Here is a 17,583-nt window from a genome sequence, read left to right on the forward strand (position 1 = left end):
GGCAGCGGTGTCTGAAGGGGAGTTCAGCGGGCCAACAGCTGTGACAGCGAAAACCTGTTTCTGCAGATAGATGCTCTCTCAGGATGACATTTTCCACGCTGACCTGCCTGTGTCAGTCCAATTCAAGGGGAGAAATGCAGCACTGTGAGGCCGTCTGTCAGACGCTAAAGGTGAGAAGATGATTTATGGCGGTTGTGACACAGTTTTTGTACTTCACAGGAGAACTCACATGGGAAAAACTTCGCATTACAGTTAGGTCACCGGTCTGTCACACCAAAGAACATCATTCCACGACAGAGAAAACAAATCCTGACATGGTATTTGAGTTTGTTGTGATAGTCATTACTTTATATGCCATGGGAATCAAATCGCTACTGCGTCCGTAGCAAATGTCTTATCTCTATCCTATGGCAGCTGTGCGATCCTTCTTCTAGTTACTGTCCCAGCAACTCCATGCTTTTGTAGCTTTCTAGTAGCCACTGCCACTTTTATTGCTCTGTCGTTTTTTTTTTTTTTCTCTACCTTCATTGTTTATTTTTTTTATTTGTTGCTCTGTCCCTCATCCAAGTTAGCCTTGTTTATGGACTGTTTTGCACCCCACCTCAGACACTGGAGCTCTCGCTACTGCTGCTGGAACACGACGTCAGTTCCTCCAGTTTGCTATTGTAAACAATTTCATTCATAATGTTAATTTCCGCACTTGAGTCTCCACTATCATGTGAGGAATCACAGAAACTGTCGCAGGGAACTTTCGCTATCCGTCGCCAAGATCTCACTTTGGCTACAAAGACTAGTCCGCCATTGAATCAGTTGCTGAGGGGTTCACGAGTCGACTAGTCATCGCTCTCTCCTCGGTAAGCTGAGGCAACGCAGGCTTTTAGCTAGGAGGGCGTCTACAAAACATGAAAAAATGGACGCCCAATTCTCAACCGTAGCTTGGCCGCCAGATTACCCTGGAATAGGGTGGTATCTGGCACGTGGCGGGCGTCTATTTTTTCATGTTTTGCAGACTCCCTCCTAGCTAAAAGCCAGAGGCAACGCGACCCGAAATGCAGCAAGTATGGGCAGGCTTTTAGCTAAGGTTTTGAGACAGGCCGTCCTAATGTCCGTCGATGCACGTCGCAACTTGCAAGAACAAATATGATGCCAAAGGCACAGGTCCAGAGACTCAGCCAATTTCCATCTAATTCAGTGAAATGACTGAGCAGTACCACCCTTTCCATGGAAACCAGAATGTGGACACTACGATAAGGGCAATAATTATCGGCAATTTAGGGCGTCGTGCTGAAAAAACAATGCGTCCAATTTGTTAGGTTTTTCAGTTAAGAGCGTCCCTGGATGCCCAGATGCCCCTCTAGCTAAAGGCTTGGGACCATTTCACCAAGGATACACCAAAGCACACATAGCGCTCACAACACATTTTGACCAAACAAAACTTAAATACAAAACTTTAACTTAACATTTAACAGTACAAGGGTCAACAAAAAAAATACATAATACAGTAGTTATACTCGACCTTTGTCAAGCTTGTTGACATATTCACTCACTGTGGGGGCGCCTGCAACTCTCCACCAACCTTCTACCGAAGCTCAAATCTACATTGCTTCTCGGTTTCTGTGCATTTAAGTAGCCACTGTGTGAATTGAGAAATGGAGGTCAGAGTGAGAATAAATCCCCTTGAAACCTCAATAAAGTGTGAGCTTAAAGATATTATATGAGTCATTACATTTTAATCGAATTTGCGACCCATGAACGTGGTCACTTAGTTTGAAGGAAAGGAAAAGGAGAGCTGCAAGCTTTGAAAAATAAAGCCAACAGAATTAAAATTTATAGCATATAGTCAATAGCCTTTGCAGGCACTGATTCTTGTATCATGGCGATCACCGATTTCTGCATTAACTTTACAACTTTTCTACTTTCAAAGAACAACAAGTTTACAATTTGATTTCTTTCAAATGACTAAAACTGTCTGAAGATCAGTCTGTGTGTCAGTCAATGTACTATTGTTTAAACCTCCTTAAATCTGATAGGTCCACCTGATCAGACAGAAAACACCTGACCAGTCAGACTGTGAAGGAACAATCCTCCTGAATAGTCACTCTGCCATTAAATCAAATACAGGTGGATCACAGTCTCGGCTTTAACACCTCAGTCAGCGGCTTTTGAACTTGCAGTGTCAGCACAACCTGGTGAAGCAGAACCTCCCACTGAGCTGCAGAGTTACTGTATCGAGTGGATCAGATGCGTTGAAGAACGTATCAAGACTCATGGCTTCTCATCGTAGAATGAACAGCGACGAACAGATGTTCCTTTATGTCACTTAAAACTCACATTGAGCGCTTCTTTCCCGTGTGTTGTGATGCTAATCCTACTTATAGCTGAGTTAGATGGTGCTAAGGGGACACCTCTGAGGGGTGGCAGCAGGCGGACACTCGTGTGCGTCTTCATCTTGGATGAGTGACGTAGTCTTCTGTACGAGTGCTCCCATCGACAACATTATGATGTGTGAGAGTTTGTAAGAGTAGATAATCTGGTTTATGAGGACACTTTATTTCTCTCTTGAGGAGTGTGGTGAGGGGCTGACAGATGGAGCAGATTACCAGATCTCAGACTGTAAACTGGACAAGAGTTCATCTCCGTTTAAGAGACGGCGGTGTGCAGCGAGGGACGCAGGGAAATCATTGTGGATACCGGCAGCACATCTGTGTTCTTTTGGGAAGGAGGGGAAACTGAGTCATCTTACCAAACACTGTGAGATCTAAAGTGTCACACAGCTGGGAACTCAGAAGCTGGCATTCCTGGTGATGTGTCTCAGCAGCCACTGCACCATATGGGTGCAAAGGTGTCCTCTGTCCCCTAAAACCAGAGCCTCTTAGTCCCTTGGGCCGAGCCAATCCAGCAAAGTGGGTCTTTAATGGCTCAGTGAGTCTCATCCAGTCTGTCTCCTACCCACACCAATTCCAGGATTAGACACTGTGTGTCAGGGGAGAGGAGCATGGGGAGGAGGGGGATTACCAGAACAGAGGGGGTTCATCCATGTGTTAGGGTGGAGGGTTGTTTTCGAGCGCGAGGAAGGCGAATACACCTGCGCGCTTTTACTGGGCAACCTGTTTTCATCTCTCAGTTCGAATGGAGGAACCATTTCACTGTGTTGTAGAACAATGGGAGACACTGGAGAGACTAGTTTTGACCAACAAGGAAGCCAACAAGTGACAAGTATTGCAAGAATTACAATTACACACTTGCCTGAGTCGGCCAATCGGAGTGTTGGCTAGTGCTGGCTATACTAACAGCAGAACAACATCCTGCCAGCAGAAGGCCTTCTGCCTAGAAACAAGCTGTTTCCAACTTGCCTGGTCTAGAATATGGCAGTAAAACCAGAAATTTGTAAGTAGAAGTTCTCAAGTTTTTTTGTTTTTTTTTGGCAATTAATTGGGAAAACATTAAAGGAAATAACTGAAAAAAACAACCCATAATGGTAGGCTAAATAAGAAATAAGAAGTAAGCATAAGAAGTAAAGAAAAAAATTGAAAAAAACATTAATACTTCATTGATATATTTTTATACACTTTATTGAAAATGTATGTAAAAATAATATTCAATTATGAATAAAGTGCACTATTTTTCAGTGTGCCATGTTTATTTTTATTTGTACAATGTACAATATACAAATGACTATTATTATAAAATAATAGTCATTAGTATTTTATTTATAAAAAATACAAATAATTGTATTTTTTATAATTATTATTATAAAAAATACAAATGATTGTGTATATATATATATACATATATACAGTAAAAATCAGTTACTGTTTATATATCTATCTATATATATATATATATATATATATATATATATATATATATATATATATATATATATATATATATATTTATATCATTAATAAAAAATAAAAACAAAAATTCAAGCATACCATAAGAAAAAAATCTCATAAATAGCTGACAAAAATGTATGTCTCACAGCAGGATCACTGCACCACTCTGCAGTCAGTCAGCGATGGATGACATATCAGCCACAGCCACCGACTTCCCATTATCAGGCAAGTTATCATCGAAAAACAAGGCACGTGACAGAAAATAATGAGCTCATCATGACACATAATGACTACTGTGAGCTGATCCTATTAGGTGGCGTGAGCTCAAGCACAATTGGAAGACAGACAAATGCGACAAATTTAAGCTGTGTCAGTTATTTTTTTCTGCCCGCTAATATGATGATGTATTTAAGAGGAAAACAGTGGGTCGACGCATTGAGCGACTCAAAGAGTTGCTTGGCTGTAAGCCCCAGCGAGGTAAAAATAAATTAGAGGAGGGGAAAAAAAAAAGACAAAAAAAGAACTTACTGGCAAGAGCTTTCTCATAGTTCTTCCCCATGGCAACAAAGTTCCGTAAGCAGGGATTGAACTGCTCCATGATGGTCTGAAAGAAGAAGAAAATCATTGGTGGGAGGCTCACTTAGCAACAAAAGAGAGGTCAAGGGCGCGGAAGAAAGGCTTCTACCTCTATTCATTCCAACATTTTTTATTACACAAACAGCCTTCTGCGTGTGGCACAAACGCTCTTGCACAACATCAACAGCCTTGTGATTGAAACTGCATTAAGTTGGATGCGTGTGGGCAGCGCACAGAGAGCTACACCACATTCTTTTCAAGTCTCAAGGTTGAAATGTGTCATTAAAAGTGTGGAAATGAAAATGGATGAGAGCATCAATATTCATTTGCAGAGAGAGAAAAAAAACGGCATGCTGGTTAGTTGACAGACTTCAGAGGGAATTGGAACTAATCGGCATTAAAGCATCTCGTGTGGCAGCGTTGAGAAACCGACCGAACAACATAGCGAGTTGGCGGTGATGAACTTGAAGGTGAAAAAATTCAGAGTGAATTCAGAGGCTTTTCATGCGCACAGAAACTCTGAATTCTCTTCCGTCTAAAGCATGAACAGCCCCATTCTGTGATGTTCTCCACTAGTCCTCCTTTATAAACACATCCTAGGACGAGCGCAATATTCCAGCTCAACCTCATTCATCACAGAATTACAGTATGTCTGGACACACCCTGTATTTCAGTCCCAGTTGCGCACACAGAACCACAAATACACTACTTTTGTGTTTATGTTCTGACAGCGTAATGACCAGGGATCATGAGAGCTTCACTCTCCAATGTCAAACTCCATCAGTGAACCAGCTGAAACTAAAAATGTACTAAATCATTTTACTGCCAGGCAATGAAACAGCTGCGGTGCAGTGTTTCATTGTAGCATGAGGAACATTTCTTTTTACAGTCATGTTCAACAATATCATGGGGCCAAGTGAGGCCTTGACAAGACAAACACATGAACTTCATTCACAGGCAGCTTCGGGAAGGAAGACTATAGGGCTGCTCACGTGTTAACTAAAAATTATTCACAATGCTTATTTAAAAAAAAATCTAAATAAAAAATACAGTCGTGAAAAAAACATGAATTATTGAAAAAAAACAGATCATGATTAATTTCAATTTAAGTTAAATCTGTTCTAGGGCAATATAGTATTGAATAATTGCAAATTCAAAAAGCGTCAACATGGGGTGAACGAATACATCTATTAATAACTAAACTGGTACCTCAATGGAATTTGTTTTATCGGCCGATCTGTCTCACGCGTGGTCTTTAATCTTAAATAATCTTACTGAAATTAAATTATTCACCTCACAGAGATAAAGGTTTTTACACATACAGTCACAATGACATTATGTTATCAAGCAGCAGGGCTGCACATGGAAATCACAATAAAAAATTAAAAAATAAAAATATGCACAGCTCATTTTGGGATGCACAGTCCATGACATCCATTCTTTCATCACAGACTGTTTCATGGGAAGAGTTTTTTTTAAGAAATTTTGATGAAAAATCTGTGTAATTTCCTCCTTTTGTGTCCAATTTCAACTTCAACTAGCCATACTACTATTGTACGTGGCATAAAGCCACGCAATAAACCAGTCAATAATGATTTATTTACTCGATTTTTTTATTCATTTTTCCCCAAATCTATGACAATTCCAGTTCCCTTTCAGAGAGATCACTAACACTGACATCAAATTTAGACGTATGACTGGGTCAGTCATGACTGTTAAACGGGTACCAGTGTCCCCAGTGAGAAACAAAAGTTTGGGGTATTTAAAATGCATGGAACTGTCGGTTTGCTCTCCTTCATGAACGTCAACATTCCCATGCTTCACCATCACACGAGACAACCTTCAATATTACTGCATGTTTTCATTCCATCGAGCAAGTCTTAGTCATCAACCATGTGACCACTTGGGATCCAAACTCGCATCTGAACACAAACAAACAAGCATGTGATCTCAGAGCGAAGATAAAAGGCAGCCCTTTTTCAGCTCGGTGTATTTCATTTCTGCAGCGAGAAAACAGCTGAGATGAATCCGAGGGGAACGTCGGTCCTGTGTGTAATCATCTTGGCTTATTAAATAATAAATGAGTCACGGTATGAAGAACCGGATCATTCAGGATATAATGGCAAACAGCGTTGTGTACTTTTCATCGAAATCAAACAGGTGGAAGGTGTTGCAGGACCTGCTGTGGTGCCAATTGACATGCACTGCAGAATAATGGGCTCAATTTCGCAAACACACTCTGCTTTTTTGTAAAGAATTTGTTTGAGACTTCAGTGCAACAGATGCCATTGCAGGTTGTTTGAGGACATCTTATTCAAACTACAGCGACAGAATTGAAAACTACTGAATGTGCTGCAGCGCTATGATTATAAAATGAAGCATATCACAATATGACGTTTCCGCAAACATAAAACAAGGCGGAGTTTCTATAGGACTGTAAATGCTTGAGCCAACATACACTTGTGTCTGTGTGACGGGATATTTTTGACTATAGGTGCGCGGTTTTCTTCATGTGGCAGCCATTTTTGTGTGACAGATTTTGGCCACACCCATTCATGCGACCACATCACCCCTGCCCTTTTAAACCTCCAGTGGCAGACAGCAGAACCAATTCTCCACTGACCTCCTCGAACCCTTCCTGAAGTCTCCACCCCTCAGATGCCAACCTCCTGACTGGTCACAGAACCAAGGGTGACTGCACTGGACTCACTCTTTAATATTTACCTCATACAAACTGCTTTTCTGTGCAACACCTTTGAGCACAAAAAAAGTCACATCGGGTTCAAGTATCAGAGGTTTTTGTTCACAAGTGATGGGAATACGGAGCGTGCGATCGACAGATGAATCGTCACAGTCAGTCCGCGGTGAAAAAAAAAGAGCTGAGCCAAAAGGGAAAGCAGCATTACTGAACACAGAGGAATGCTTTGGAATTAATTTAATATTATTAAATTAGTTGCGAAAGGCTTTGACTCGTCGCAGACTATTTCAGCTTTATGCTCTCAACAAGGCTCATACGATGCCTGGATAGTGCCTCAATGTTAAAATGTTCCAGGCAGCTGGGAGGAGTCCCCGGGTCGAAACCTAGGAGACATAAGAGAGATGATCCCTCTAGAGTGTGGAGTACTCTCCTAGATGGATCATCTCAGCACACCTTAATTCAGAAGCTGCCCCCACGACCCAACGTTGGCCAGAAGAAAGAAAGCGAATAAGAGCAGAGAACACATTTAAATGTAAAAAGGCATTGGCCAGTTTCTTTCACTCTCACAAAGGTGGTGGAGTCATTTTACTTTTCTTCATTAAAGATCAGTGTTAAAAGTAGTAGACCTCGAGATCAGACCAGAGCCTGAAAGCATGCTAATGCAGGCCTGAACATGGCCTTGGACTCTTTGCTTGAATGATAATGAGATCAGAAATGGCTTCCTCCACCCACCCATCTGCTCGGTAATAGTGGGAAAGGCTGCAGGTGGGAGTGAGGAGGGGGGTCGAAGACGGCAGCGGAGGAGTCGGAGAAGTACTTAAGGGCTAAAAACACAAGGGTGGTGGCGGGATATACATCTGCAGGCAGGCATTTAGTCGCCATGGAGCAAGAGATGATGGACAAGAGCTTTCATTAGTGCGACAGGGCCGCGAATTAACATACATATGTGGATTATTGGTATTCATGAGCGTGAGGAGGGAATGTCCCACAGTAAAGAGAAATTTGAATTTAAATAGATTTTCAGTTTCGGGATTCAGGGTGGACAATCCAAATTGAATTTGAACAGCCAAAGCCACAGTCTTAACAGCTGGTGATACTATACAAGACCTGTTGAGGGGTTGATCAAGAAGGGTGTGTTTTATATGAGAGATAAAACAAAAAGGGCAAAACTGGATTTCTAGACATGCAGTAGTTGACCTCTGTCATTTCCAATAATATATTTTCCTTTCAGCTTCTCCCTTCAGGGCTTGCTACAGCGGATCATCTTCCTCCATCTCACCCTGTCCTCTGCTTCCTCTTCTCTCCAACCTACAAACCTCATGTCCTCCTTCACCACCTCCATCAATCTCCTCTTTGTCCTTCCTCTCCACCTTCTGCCTGGCAGTTCCAACCTCAACATCTTCTTCTTCTCCTTCTCCTCCTTCTTCTCCTCCTCGTCCTCCTCCTTCTTCTCCTTCTCCTCCTCCTTCTTCTTCTCCTTCTTTCTCTTTTGGCTTCTCCCTTCAGGTGTCGCCACAGCGGATCATCTTCCTCCATCTCACCCTGTCCTCTGCTTCCTCTTCTCTCAAACCTCATGTCCTCCTTGACCACCTCCATCAATCTCCTCTTTGGCCTTCCTCTCCACCTTCTGCCTGGCAGTTCCAACCTCAACATCTTCTTCTTCTTCTCCTCCGCCTCCTCCTTCTTCTCCTCCTCCTCCTTCTTCTTGGCCACAGCGGATCATCTTCCTCCATCTCACCCTCTCCTCTGCTTCCTCTTCTCTCAAACCTCCAAACCTCATGTCCTCCTTCACCACCTCCATCAATCTCCTCTTTGGCCTTCCTCTCCACCTTCTGCCTGTCAGTTCCAACCTCAACATCTTCTTCTTCTCCTCCTCCTTCTTCTTGGCCACAGCGGATCATCTTCCACCATCTCACCCTGTCCTCTGCTTCCTCTTCTCTCAAACCTACAAACCTCATGTCCTCCTTCACCAATTACAATAATATATAATATTAATATACAATTTAATTTTATTGTTGTTTTTTATCAAAATGCTTCATTCTATTTTTAAGATTTCTTCTTACATTTTCTTTGTACTTTATGAATAAAATGTTTTAATATTTATTATTATTTAAGCTTTATAATGCTATTATCTTTTCTGTTAAAATTCCATGCATATATGCGTGAAATATCAATGTCATAAATCCTCATTAAATGTACCCAGTAATTTCCCACTTTGAGAGGAATAAAGTCAATTTTCCAAAATTGATCTCAACATTACTTTTGTGTTCCTTGTACTGAACTTGTGATAACTTAAAAAAAGACATACTAAATAATAAAAGTAAATAAATAATATGTAATTCATCACACAGTTTCTTCAAGTAAAAAAATGTTTGGTTTGAAACAGCAATTCACTCATGAATAAATGTGCAAAGAATAAGAAGCAGACCTACTCAACAGTTGCAGTACTGGGTGTGGCCTGTTATTTCAGAGGGTCATAATATTGGGGGGGAAACCCAGGATGCAAAGAACAGGCAAATGCAAGAAGAATGAAGCCTCATTTTCTAAAACAACTGGATAAGAAAAAGAGAATAACTGGCCTCATTATATGCAGAAGCAGAGTGATACTGTCACTCCGACCACGATACGACTCATTAGTGTGTGACACTTGACTGTGGACAGTGTGTTAAAATTCAGCACTGATGTCTGACAGCGCCATCGCTCCCACCCCCCCCGTGCTCCTCCAGGGCTTCCTCCAATTAGCTGCTCCCCAGTCCGCGACTCAGGAACCGCCAGGGGACAACCCGACAACCGGAGCACTGCAGCGGCAGCAGTACCGACACCGGCCGTCAAGACAAGAACACTTCATCATCATCCTCTTTGTGAGTCCACACACAGGCAAAATGCCATCCTTGTCAAGCTGAAGCAACCCCAATCGCTCATGCTCCGAATCGTACGCCTCTCATCCTCAAGTCCGACTGGCTTTGTCCTTCATCTCGCCGTCTGCATTTTGCTTTTTTTTTTTTTTGTTTTTTTTTTAAATGAGGGCCAAGATTTAGCGGTTGGTATTTAGAGTGCGTGCGTGTTTATCCCGTCAGGAGTCGGAGTTCAAGTGACTTGAGAGCAGTTCGGCCCACCTACTGAATAAATAGCAGTGAGTCAGACAGAAGTGTGCTCATTACACTTTACTTTGCATCTGAAGCCAGGTGCTGCGTGAAGAACTGACTTTTCCAATAAACGTTACCCTCCATTACGAACTAGCCGAGTGCATTTGAGAGAACACAGTTCCAATAAATACATGGATATTGATTCATTGACGCTAAAATGTTCAGTTCATCTTCCTCCTTTCATTTCAGACATTACAGCACCACGTGTTTTCAAATATAAAGCAACACACGACCAGCATGGTGGCGCTATCATTGTCAGATCTGTGCAGTAGACACTCCTTTCCCAGCCACGTGAGACCAGCGTGATGCAAGTTGCTTCCAAATAGCTTAAATTCTCAAGTGACTTGACAGAGTAACAATGCGAGTGTGTGTGGGCAAACACACAAACTGGTGTTGCACAACAAGCGCTGCAGGTTTTCAACTCAACTAAGCAACAATAAATAATAAGTCATGAGTGTGTTTCAGCGGTTGGCATAACACAAAACAGCAGTGCAACAGTTGAGTCAACGCTCATAAATGAATTATTAGCGCTGGTGAAAAAAACAAAACACCTCACTCCTCCATGGTTTAGAATGAAAACCACAATATCACACGCCCTACAACACCTCACCATCACTGACAAAATGGTTACGCATTAGATTTGGGAACATATCTAAACATATTAGTCTGTAAATACCACGGCTATACGTTGTGAAAAGCCAGCTGATATTTTTGATTCTGAACACCATGATAATTACTGAGTATTAACAGTAAATAAGCAAGTAATTACTGTATGTGCTCTCCGTTCTAGAGAGTTAATGGTCATAGCTTTATGGGTACATTCGACTAGTTAAAAATACATTCACTTTAGTTTCACGGGGAGAGAGAAAGGCTTCCTGTGAGAGATCGTGTTTCAAACTCGAGGCCAGAGGGCCACGGGCAGGCCATTTAATGACTGACTATAGATGGCCGCCGATTCTCAGTAATGTCAGCGAGAATCAGGAAAAGCTTTATTGCCAATGTCAGTGGCAATAAAGTTGACGTTTCAATAGTTTTCGTTATAAAGGCTTCAACAACAGGTAGTTTCAAAAGAATCTTTAAAAAATATCTAATAATAAGCCAGATTGAATGAGACAAAAAAACACTTTACGTTAGATAGCATTGGAGGACCCCACTGCTCATAATGTACAGCAACATGGTTCAGTACTTCTGACTTCAAGTTACAGATCATATCGGCCGTCACACTGCTTCTCGATCAAACGCCCACTGGCTACTTGGGTTCACTGCCCCTCACTGACCACCAGAGGACATCATGTTGTGAATGTGATGATCACGGTGAAGAGTAAATGGGGTAAATGTGCCAGTTCAAAATAAGCCACATGAATTCTGTTGTCGCAGGACGGAGCTCTGAATGTCTGATTCTGACATCTAGCTTTAGCCACCATGCTAACTGGTTCCGACAGGGCATGACGCCAGTTCCTGCGGCTTGATATTAGTGTGCTTGGTTTGCCGTTAATAAGTGCACTAATATATAGATTTTTCATATTTGACTAGCAGCGGTTATAGTTGTTGTTCCGTATGTTTTCTTGCTTCTTGCTTTGTTGTTTCTGTAATGTCACTGTTGTAGTTTCAATAGTTATCGACAAGGCTTCAACAACTGGTACTTTGAAAACAATCTTTAAAAAGTAATGGAGAAAAAAGATTTTATTACCCACTTTGCCCAACCGTATTGCATCACCAGCTAACAGGCTAAGTACCTGACATCCTGGGTATCTACGGTCCTACCTTCACCAATAGTTGCTCGCATTGAAGCTACTGAAGCCACCTTGCTTTTACGTTACATGGCATTGGATGGTAGCTGCGTCACAGGAAAAGCTACATGATGCCAGTAGCTGAAATAAACAAACAGAAGATGAGCTATGACGCTTTAGAGTAAGGGCTTCTCTCCTCCACGGAGCTCCTCTAGGTGACAGTGAACGGAATGAAGCTGTGCATGGAGGAATAAAAGCTTTAATCTGAACATATCACAGCTGACAACAGACGGAGTCCTGAGACCAGCGTCCCACTGCGACTGGTTACTTGGAAATGAATGAATCGTGTGCATATTAAATGTAATGAGCTCATTTTTTCCACATTAAAATTCGGTCATAAATATCTGCAATAAATATGCTAATGGGGAAATTAGCACTCATTGTGTTATCAAATGCGCTTCATGCAAGGGGATTTGCTTCAGAGTGTGTACAAATATTTGCATGGAGACACGGCTGACAGTGAAGCTGACGGCCCAAGTGAGTCATGCGAGGAAGCGGGAATAAATGTCAGACAGGAGGTGGCCATTTGTTTTCTGGTCCTACACCGAAGCTCCTTCAGATAATTGGGTCGAGAAGCTCCACAAATCTTCGCAGAGGCATTAAAAACACCGACGCTGTCTGCTGCACCTCTTTATACCGAAGCAACCAAGAGAAAACGGCAGTTTTATTATTGACTATAGCAACAACTCATATATATTCCAGCCTCACTAATGCCAGAGATGCTTTTATTAGTTGATGATTCCATTAAAAAAAAAAAAGTATCTTCAAGAACAAACATCAGAAAAAGGTTTCCCCCACTTCCCTTTGACTCTGAAAGATGAAAGAGCTACACATCCCGGAGGAGACTGCTGTGGAAATGTTGGTTCTTAAGTGTAGCAGCATCTCATTGAAAAGGAAAGGGTGGCAGATCATAGACACTGTTTGGTCGAGTGACTGTGTGTGTGTGTGTGTGTGGTGCACAAGTCGGCGTTAACAGAGAGTTTTATAATAATGAGAGGTGGTGTTTTAAAGCGGTAGGCGGATTGCATAACAGAGAGCAAGTGCAGCATCATTACTGCACGCTCTCCTACTGAGAAGGCCAAAGGTAGCTGACACAGGGCTGGCCCGCTCGCTCAGCACACACAGAGTTACCGAAGAAAACACGCACATCACTCGAGTGAAATACTGGACGATCTGTTCCACAGACTGTTTTCTCAGTTTCCAATGACTAAAACACCTTGTACAACAAAGTCTCCAACGTGAGCTGTAGCACAGTATGATTGTTACAGAGTAGCAAGGCAGAACAAACACAAATACACAAGTGTTTATTCAGATAATTTGCTCAAATACGCCCATGACAATCGTGTCTCTACAACCTGAACAAACCATTAAATCCAACACTTGAACACAATAAATCAGCCTTCTATCTCAGCTCAGTGCTGTCAAATAGTCAGCAAAAAATACCTGCATTATCAGTTAAAAACAGATCACAAACAATTACCAATTGAAACTGGAGGTATTGGGAGTTTTCGATTAATGATTCACTCAATAAGAATGGCAAAAAAACAAAAAAATCTTGTCTATCATGATTGAATTATGACAAAAAAAGAATAATTAAAACACAAAAATATAATGTTCTGTTCCAATTTCAAATTATGAAGTTAAATCTTCAGTCAGTCAGTATTGGTTATGTATTTACTTAACAAAATAAAAAACAGCCCTTTAAATGCAATACACATAAGTCAACCAGGCAGTACTGACTGAGGAATCTCCCCCTCAAATACTTAACAGCATGTGCGAAACTTGAGGTTTGCGATCCACGTTTGGCTCCCCAAAGCCTTCTTTTGGGACCGCAAAGCTTGGAAGCCAATTTCAAAAGAAATTTCTCAGCCAATTTTAAGATGAATGCTGAGGTGACTACGTGGTGCCGGTTTGTATCGAAGCGTTTACAGAGCCATGAAGCAAGAACTTCCACTCTGAACCCCTTTTTCAAAAGTTGACCGATTCGCGTGGGTTTAAAATAACACAGCATCCGACACTTAAAGGTCTTGTACTCTATGTTTATTGACTATTAACCAGGAACCTCCAAAAATTGAAAAAAAGGAAGTGCCCAAATGAGAAAGAGTCATGTGTCTTAGGGGCGGAGTCAGAAGTGATGCAGGCTAATACATGTTTTGGGACAAGACAAGACAAGAAAGCAAAATTTGACCCCCAAAAACAGAAAGGCAGAGTAGCATTGCACTCTGTTGAGACTTATATGAGTTGTTAATGGAGCCAAACCAACCCCGAACTGGATTCCAACAGCAATAGTGCAGTGCCTATGCAGCTCTACTCGCAGTAGTAACATCACCACCGCTTCCCTCTGACCCCTTAAATGAAGGTAGAATGGAGGTGGAGAGGAAAATGAGCGAGAGCAGCGAGGTAGTTTCATTCGTCATCTCTTCCTACTGTTGCTAAATCTGACATCCCTGGTCTCTTGCACTACATTGTTACCCTAATTGTGGCGGCTAATTGGGAAGTGGGTCGAGGAGACACACACACACGCTTCAAGAAATATGGCCCTCAACTGCAGGTGAAAAAGCTTCAAGTCATGTTCAGCTGTGTACAAGCAGGAACACTATCTATATCAACTCAGACACTCCTGTGTATCATTTGTCATTGACAATAACAATAGAAATGGGCCTCAGCTGGAAGGTAATCCTCCCCCAAGACGAAGGTGCCGTCCATTCTCCAAGTGCCTACACAAAGACTGCATGAATTCATTATCAGCACCAAGGAACACATTAAAGAACACAATTAAAGTGAGGGCAGAAGAATGTCTGCTATAAAATGAAATCTATTGTGACAGTCATTTCTCTTGTGCGCGGTGACACTGGTGTAACATGGAGAACTGGCACGAAAAAGCAAAGAAAAACCGGTTATTAAATGGATTAAAATCACTTCTTCCAAGTGACGGAGGGAAACAAGGTCAGTGGATTTGAATGAAACCTCAGACCAAGTGAGTCGCCGCTCTCTCTCTCTCTCTCACAACACCGACGCCATAAACACACTAATGACATGCAAAAGGGGTAATTGCGAAGTAACGCCGACTGATAAGAGCCAGTGGGAATCAACACGATCAGAAGGCTGCGCGCCATTATCTGTTTCCTCAGCAGTCGCCCGCCTCATTTCTGAAGCCCCCCTGCTGGAGAAATGCCCCCGGGGTTAGGCTTACAGTTGGGGAGCTCAGCGGACGTTGCTGGCAGCGGTGGCAGGGTCTTCATCTCAACACGTCGATGAAAAGAGGGTCAATGATCTGTTGGTAGTCGAGAACAGTGCGGCGAGAAATGTTACTGTTGTCAGTCAACAGCTAGATCAAACTTGGGTGGAGACATGCAAGCGTCTGAGTAATGTAGAGTCAGGAACAACGCAGGCAACGATATATGAATATATTGATCTCAGAAAACTGTCACAAATAACTGTAAAGGCAAACACACCGTTTCAACACTAGAATATATTTCCTTGAACTAGACAAATCCCCAAATCAAGTGCTAACCAACGAACAAAAAAACATTCATTCAAATACGTTGCTAATGTTTTGCACCAAGCAAACACCGCTAGCAACTTTAAACGTTACTGACGCCTCAAAACTAAATAATTTACTACTACTACTACTAATAACAGTAGTAACTGTCATTGAAGGCTAACTTTATTTCGCAAGGCTAGTCAAAATGTTTGTGATAGCTAACTCTGGTACTCGCCACTGTTATACTAATCATGGGTAGCTAAATACTTCATACATCGTTATAGCTTGGAGCCTTCCAAATGATGAATTGCTGACAGCGATACTCATCTTTGCTAGCCAGCTGCTCTAAATGTAGACAACAGCCAGTTAGCTTTACTTCAAAATGACAGCTAACTGCGTTAGCAACAGCGCCACACCTCATTGAATGGCTAGCTACTCCACACTTGAAACCTATTTAAAAACATCAAATGATCAGTATCAAATAACAATTTTGGTGCCAGCAACCAAAAACAATCGAAACAACCATGTTTTTCGGATTATACGTGAAGCTGGTGAACTAGCAAAGCCATTTGTTTTCTCCCGACTTCAACTGTGACGCAGAACTGAACGTAGCCACTCAAGAAGCGAGACGACTGAAAATTTTTTATATTTATTGCACTGTCGACACTAAAAATACTAGCTTTTAATCGTGAGAAGTCAATAATAAATTGACATAATGCAACGTGAACATGTCCGTCAGTGTTAAATAGCATTTAAGAGCTGGTGAAAATATATACTTTAATGCATAAAAGTTGTACCTGAGTTTAAGTCGCAAGGCTAGTGAAACTTTAAAAAAAAAAAAACAAAAATAAATTAAAAAATATATATATATATTGTGATTTACCGTAGCAAAAAGTCTTGCAGCATAGCTCCTCATATGCCATTTGAAAGAGTGAAATCTACTTAAAACTACTTTAGTACGTCACATTTCACAGTAAACCAACCGACAAAATCATTTATGTTATATTCATAACACAGACAGACAATGGCGGCTTACATAACATTTTAGACCGTCACAAAGGTCACAGGAGCTCAGGGGACCAATTCTATTTTCCACAAAGCACATGTGAGAAAATGTTACTCATCATAAACTGGATGGTGATTCTGCCGTTTTTTGTTTTTTTTTACAATCCAAAAAAAACCTTGTGTGATGTCACCTGATGTAGAACAAAGAGCTAGCCATTTCTCACCAGGGCCTGTTTTAAATGGTGAATTTTCATTCCAGTATAGATTATTTTCCGCCAGAAAACAAGGTGGGAATCTCAAGGATGAGTGAAGTTTTGCACTGTGTGTGTCAAAGCACGATCTGTCACCCTTTGTCACTCATGGCACTTAAATGTTAGTCACTTTCTGAGGTTTTATTTGCCTGAGTCACTTAACTGTCTCACCACTTCATGTATCCTTGTCATGTTATGTTTTTAAAGAGAGGGAATGAAAGAAAGTCAGAGATTCTAATGTTGCAACTGCTCCTGGTGATTTAAATAAAAGCAGACACAACTTGTCTTCAGTCGTTTTCCTCATTTTTGTTCAAGTTATTTCCCCATCTATAGCATGTTATTTGGGAGCAAAAACAAACATTGTAGTTTGATGAACGTGCAACTGAAATGAAATTGTTTAAATGCACACAATACAAATAAGTCTCTGTATGGAAAATCAGGTCGGGTCGCACTCAACCTCCTCAGCCTGTTACCAACACTGACAATACCAGGGTTGACCACTGGGCCGCTCGAACAATCGGCCACTTGTGCCCGAGCACATTCCACAAAAATCTTATTAGACTGCACCTGAAGAATTTGATTTAAGGCTCGCGAAAGCAACAAGACAAAGTTTGTTCTCTCCCCATGCAGATAAAACTTGTACCCAGTTAAACATTCATGGATAAACAGATTAACAGGGGGAAAAAAATAATCCCTGAAATAAAGTGGATTCAGTCACAAAAGTGCTGAGCGGAGCAGGGTTTGTGCCAGCTGAGGGCTGTTGTGAAAGGTGTTTGAACTGCACAACCTTTTAG

General features: G+C 41.6%; 1 protein-coding gene across 10 annotated transcripts in view; it reads right to left on the reverse strand.

Annotated features, from left to right (window-relative positions):
- baiap2a (BAR/IMD domain containing adaptor protein 2a) overlaps positions 1-17,583 on the reverse strand; it is a 63,587-nt gene that overhangs the window by 37,913 nt on the left and 8,091 nt on the right. For 8 of the 10 annotated variants that reach the window (XR_008413220.1, XM_053851883.1, XM_053851886.1 and 5 more), the window contains exon 2: positions 4,368-4,443. Coding sequence is in view for 9 of the 10 variants with exons in the window: in XM_053851883.1 (XP_053707858.1) it covers positions 4,368-4,443 (76 nt within the window). In the remaining variant the exon portion in view is untranslated. Of the gene's footprint in view, positions 1-4,367; positions 4,444-11,995; positions 12,131-17,583 lie in introns of all 10 variants that reach the window. The other 2 variants (XM_053851889.1, XM_053851891.1) reach the window with 2 other exon arrangements.

Source organism: Synchiropus splendidus, chromosome 19, assembly GCF_027744825.2.
Source record: "Synchiropus splendidus isolate RoL2022-P1 chromosome 19, RoL_Sspl_1.0, whole genome shotgun sequence".
In the NCBI taxonomy this organism is placed as follows: Eukaryota; Metazoa; Chordata; class Actinopteri; order Syngnathiformes; family Callionymidae; genus Synchiropus; species Synchiropus splendidus.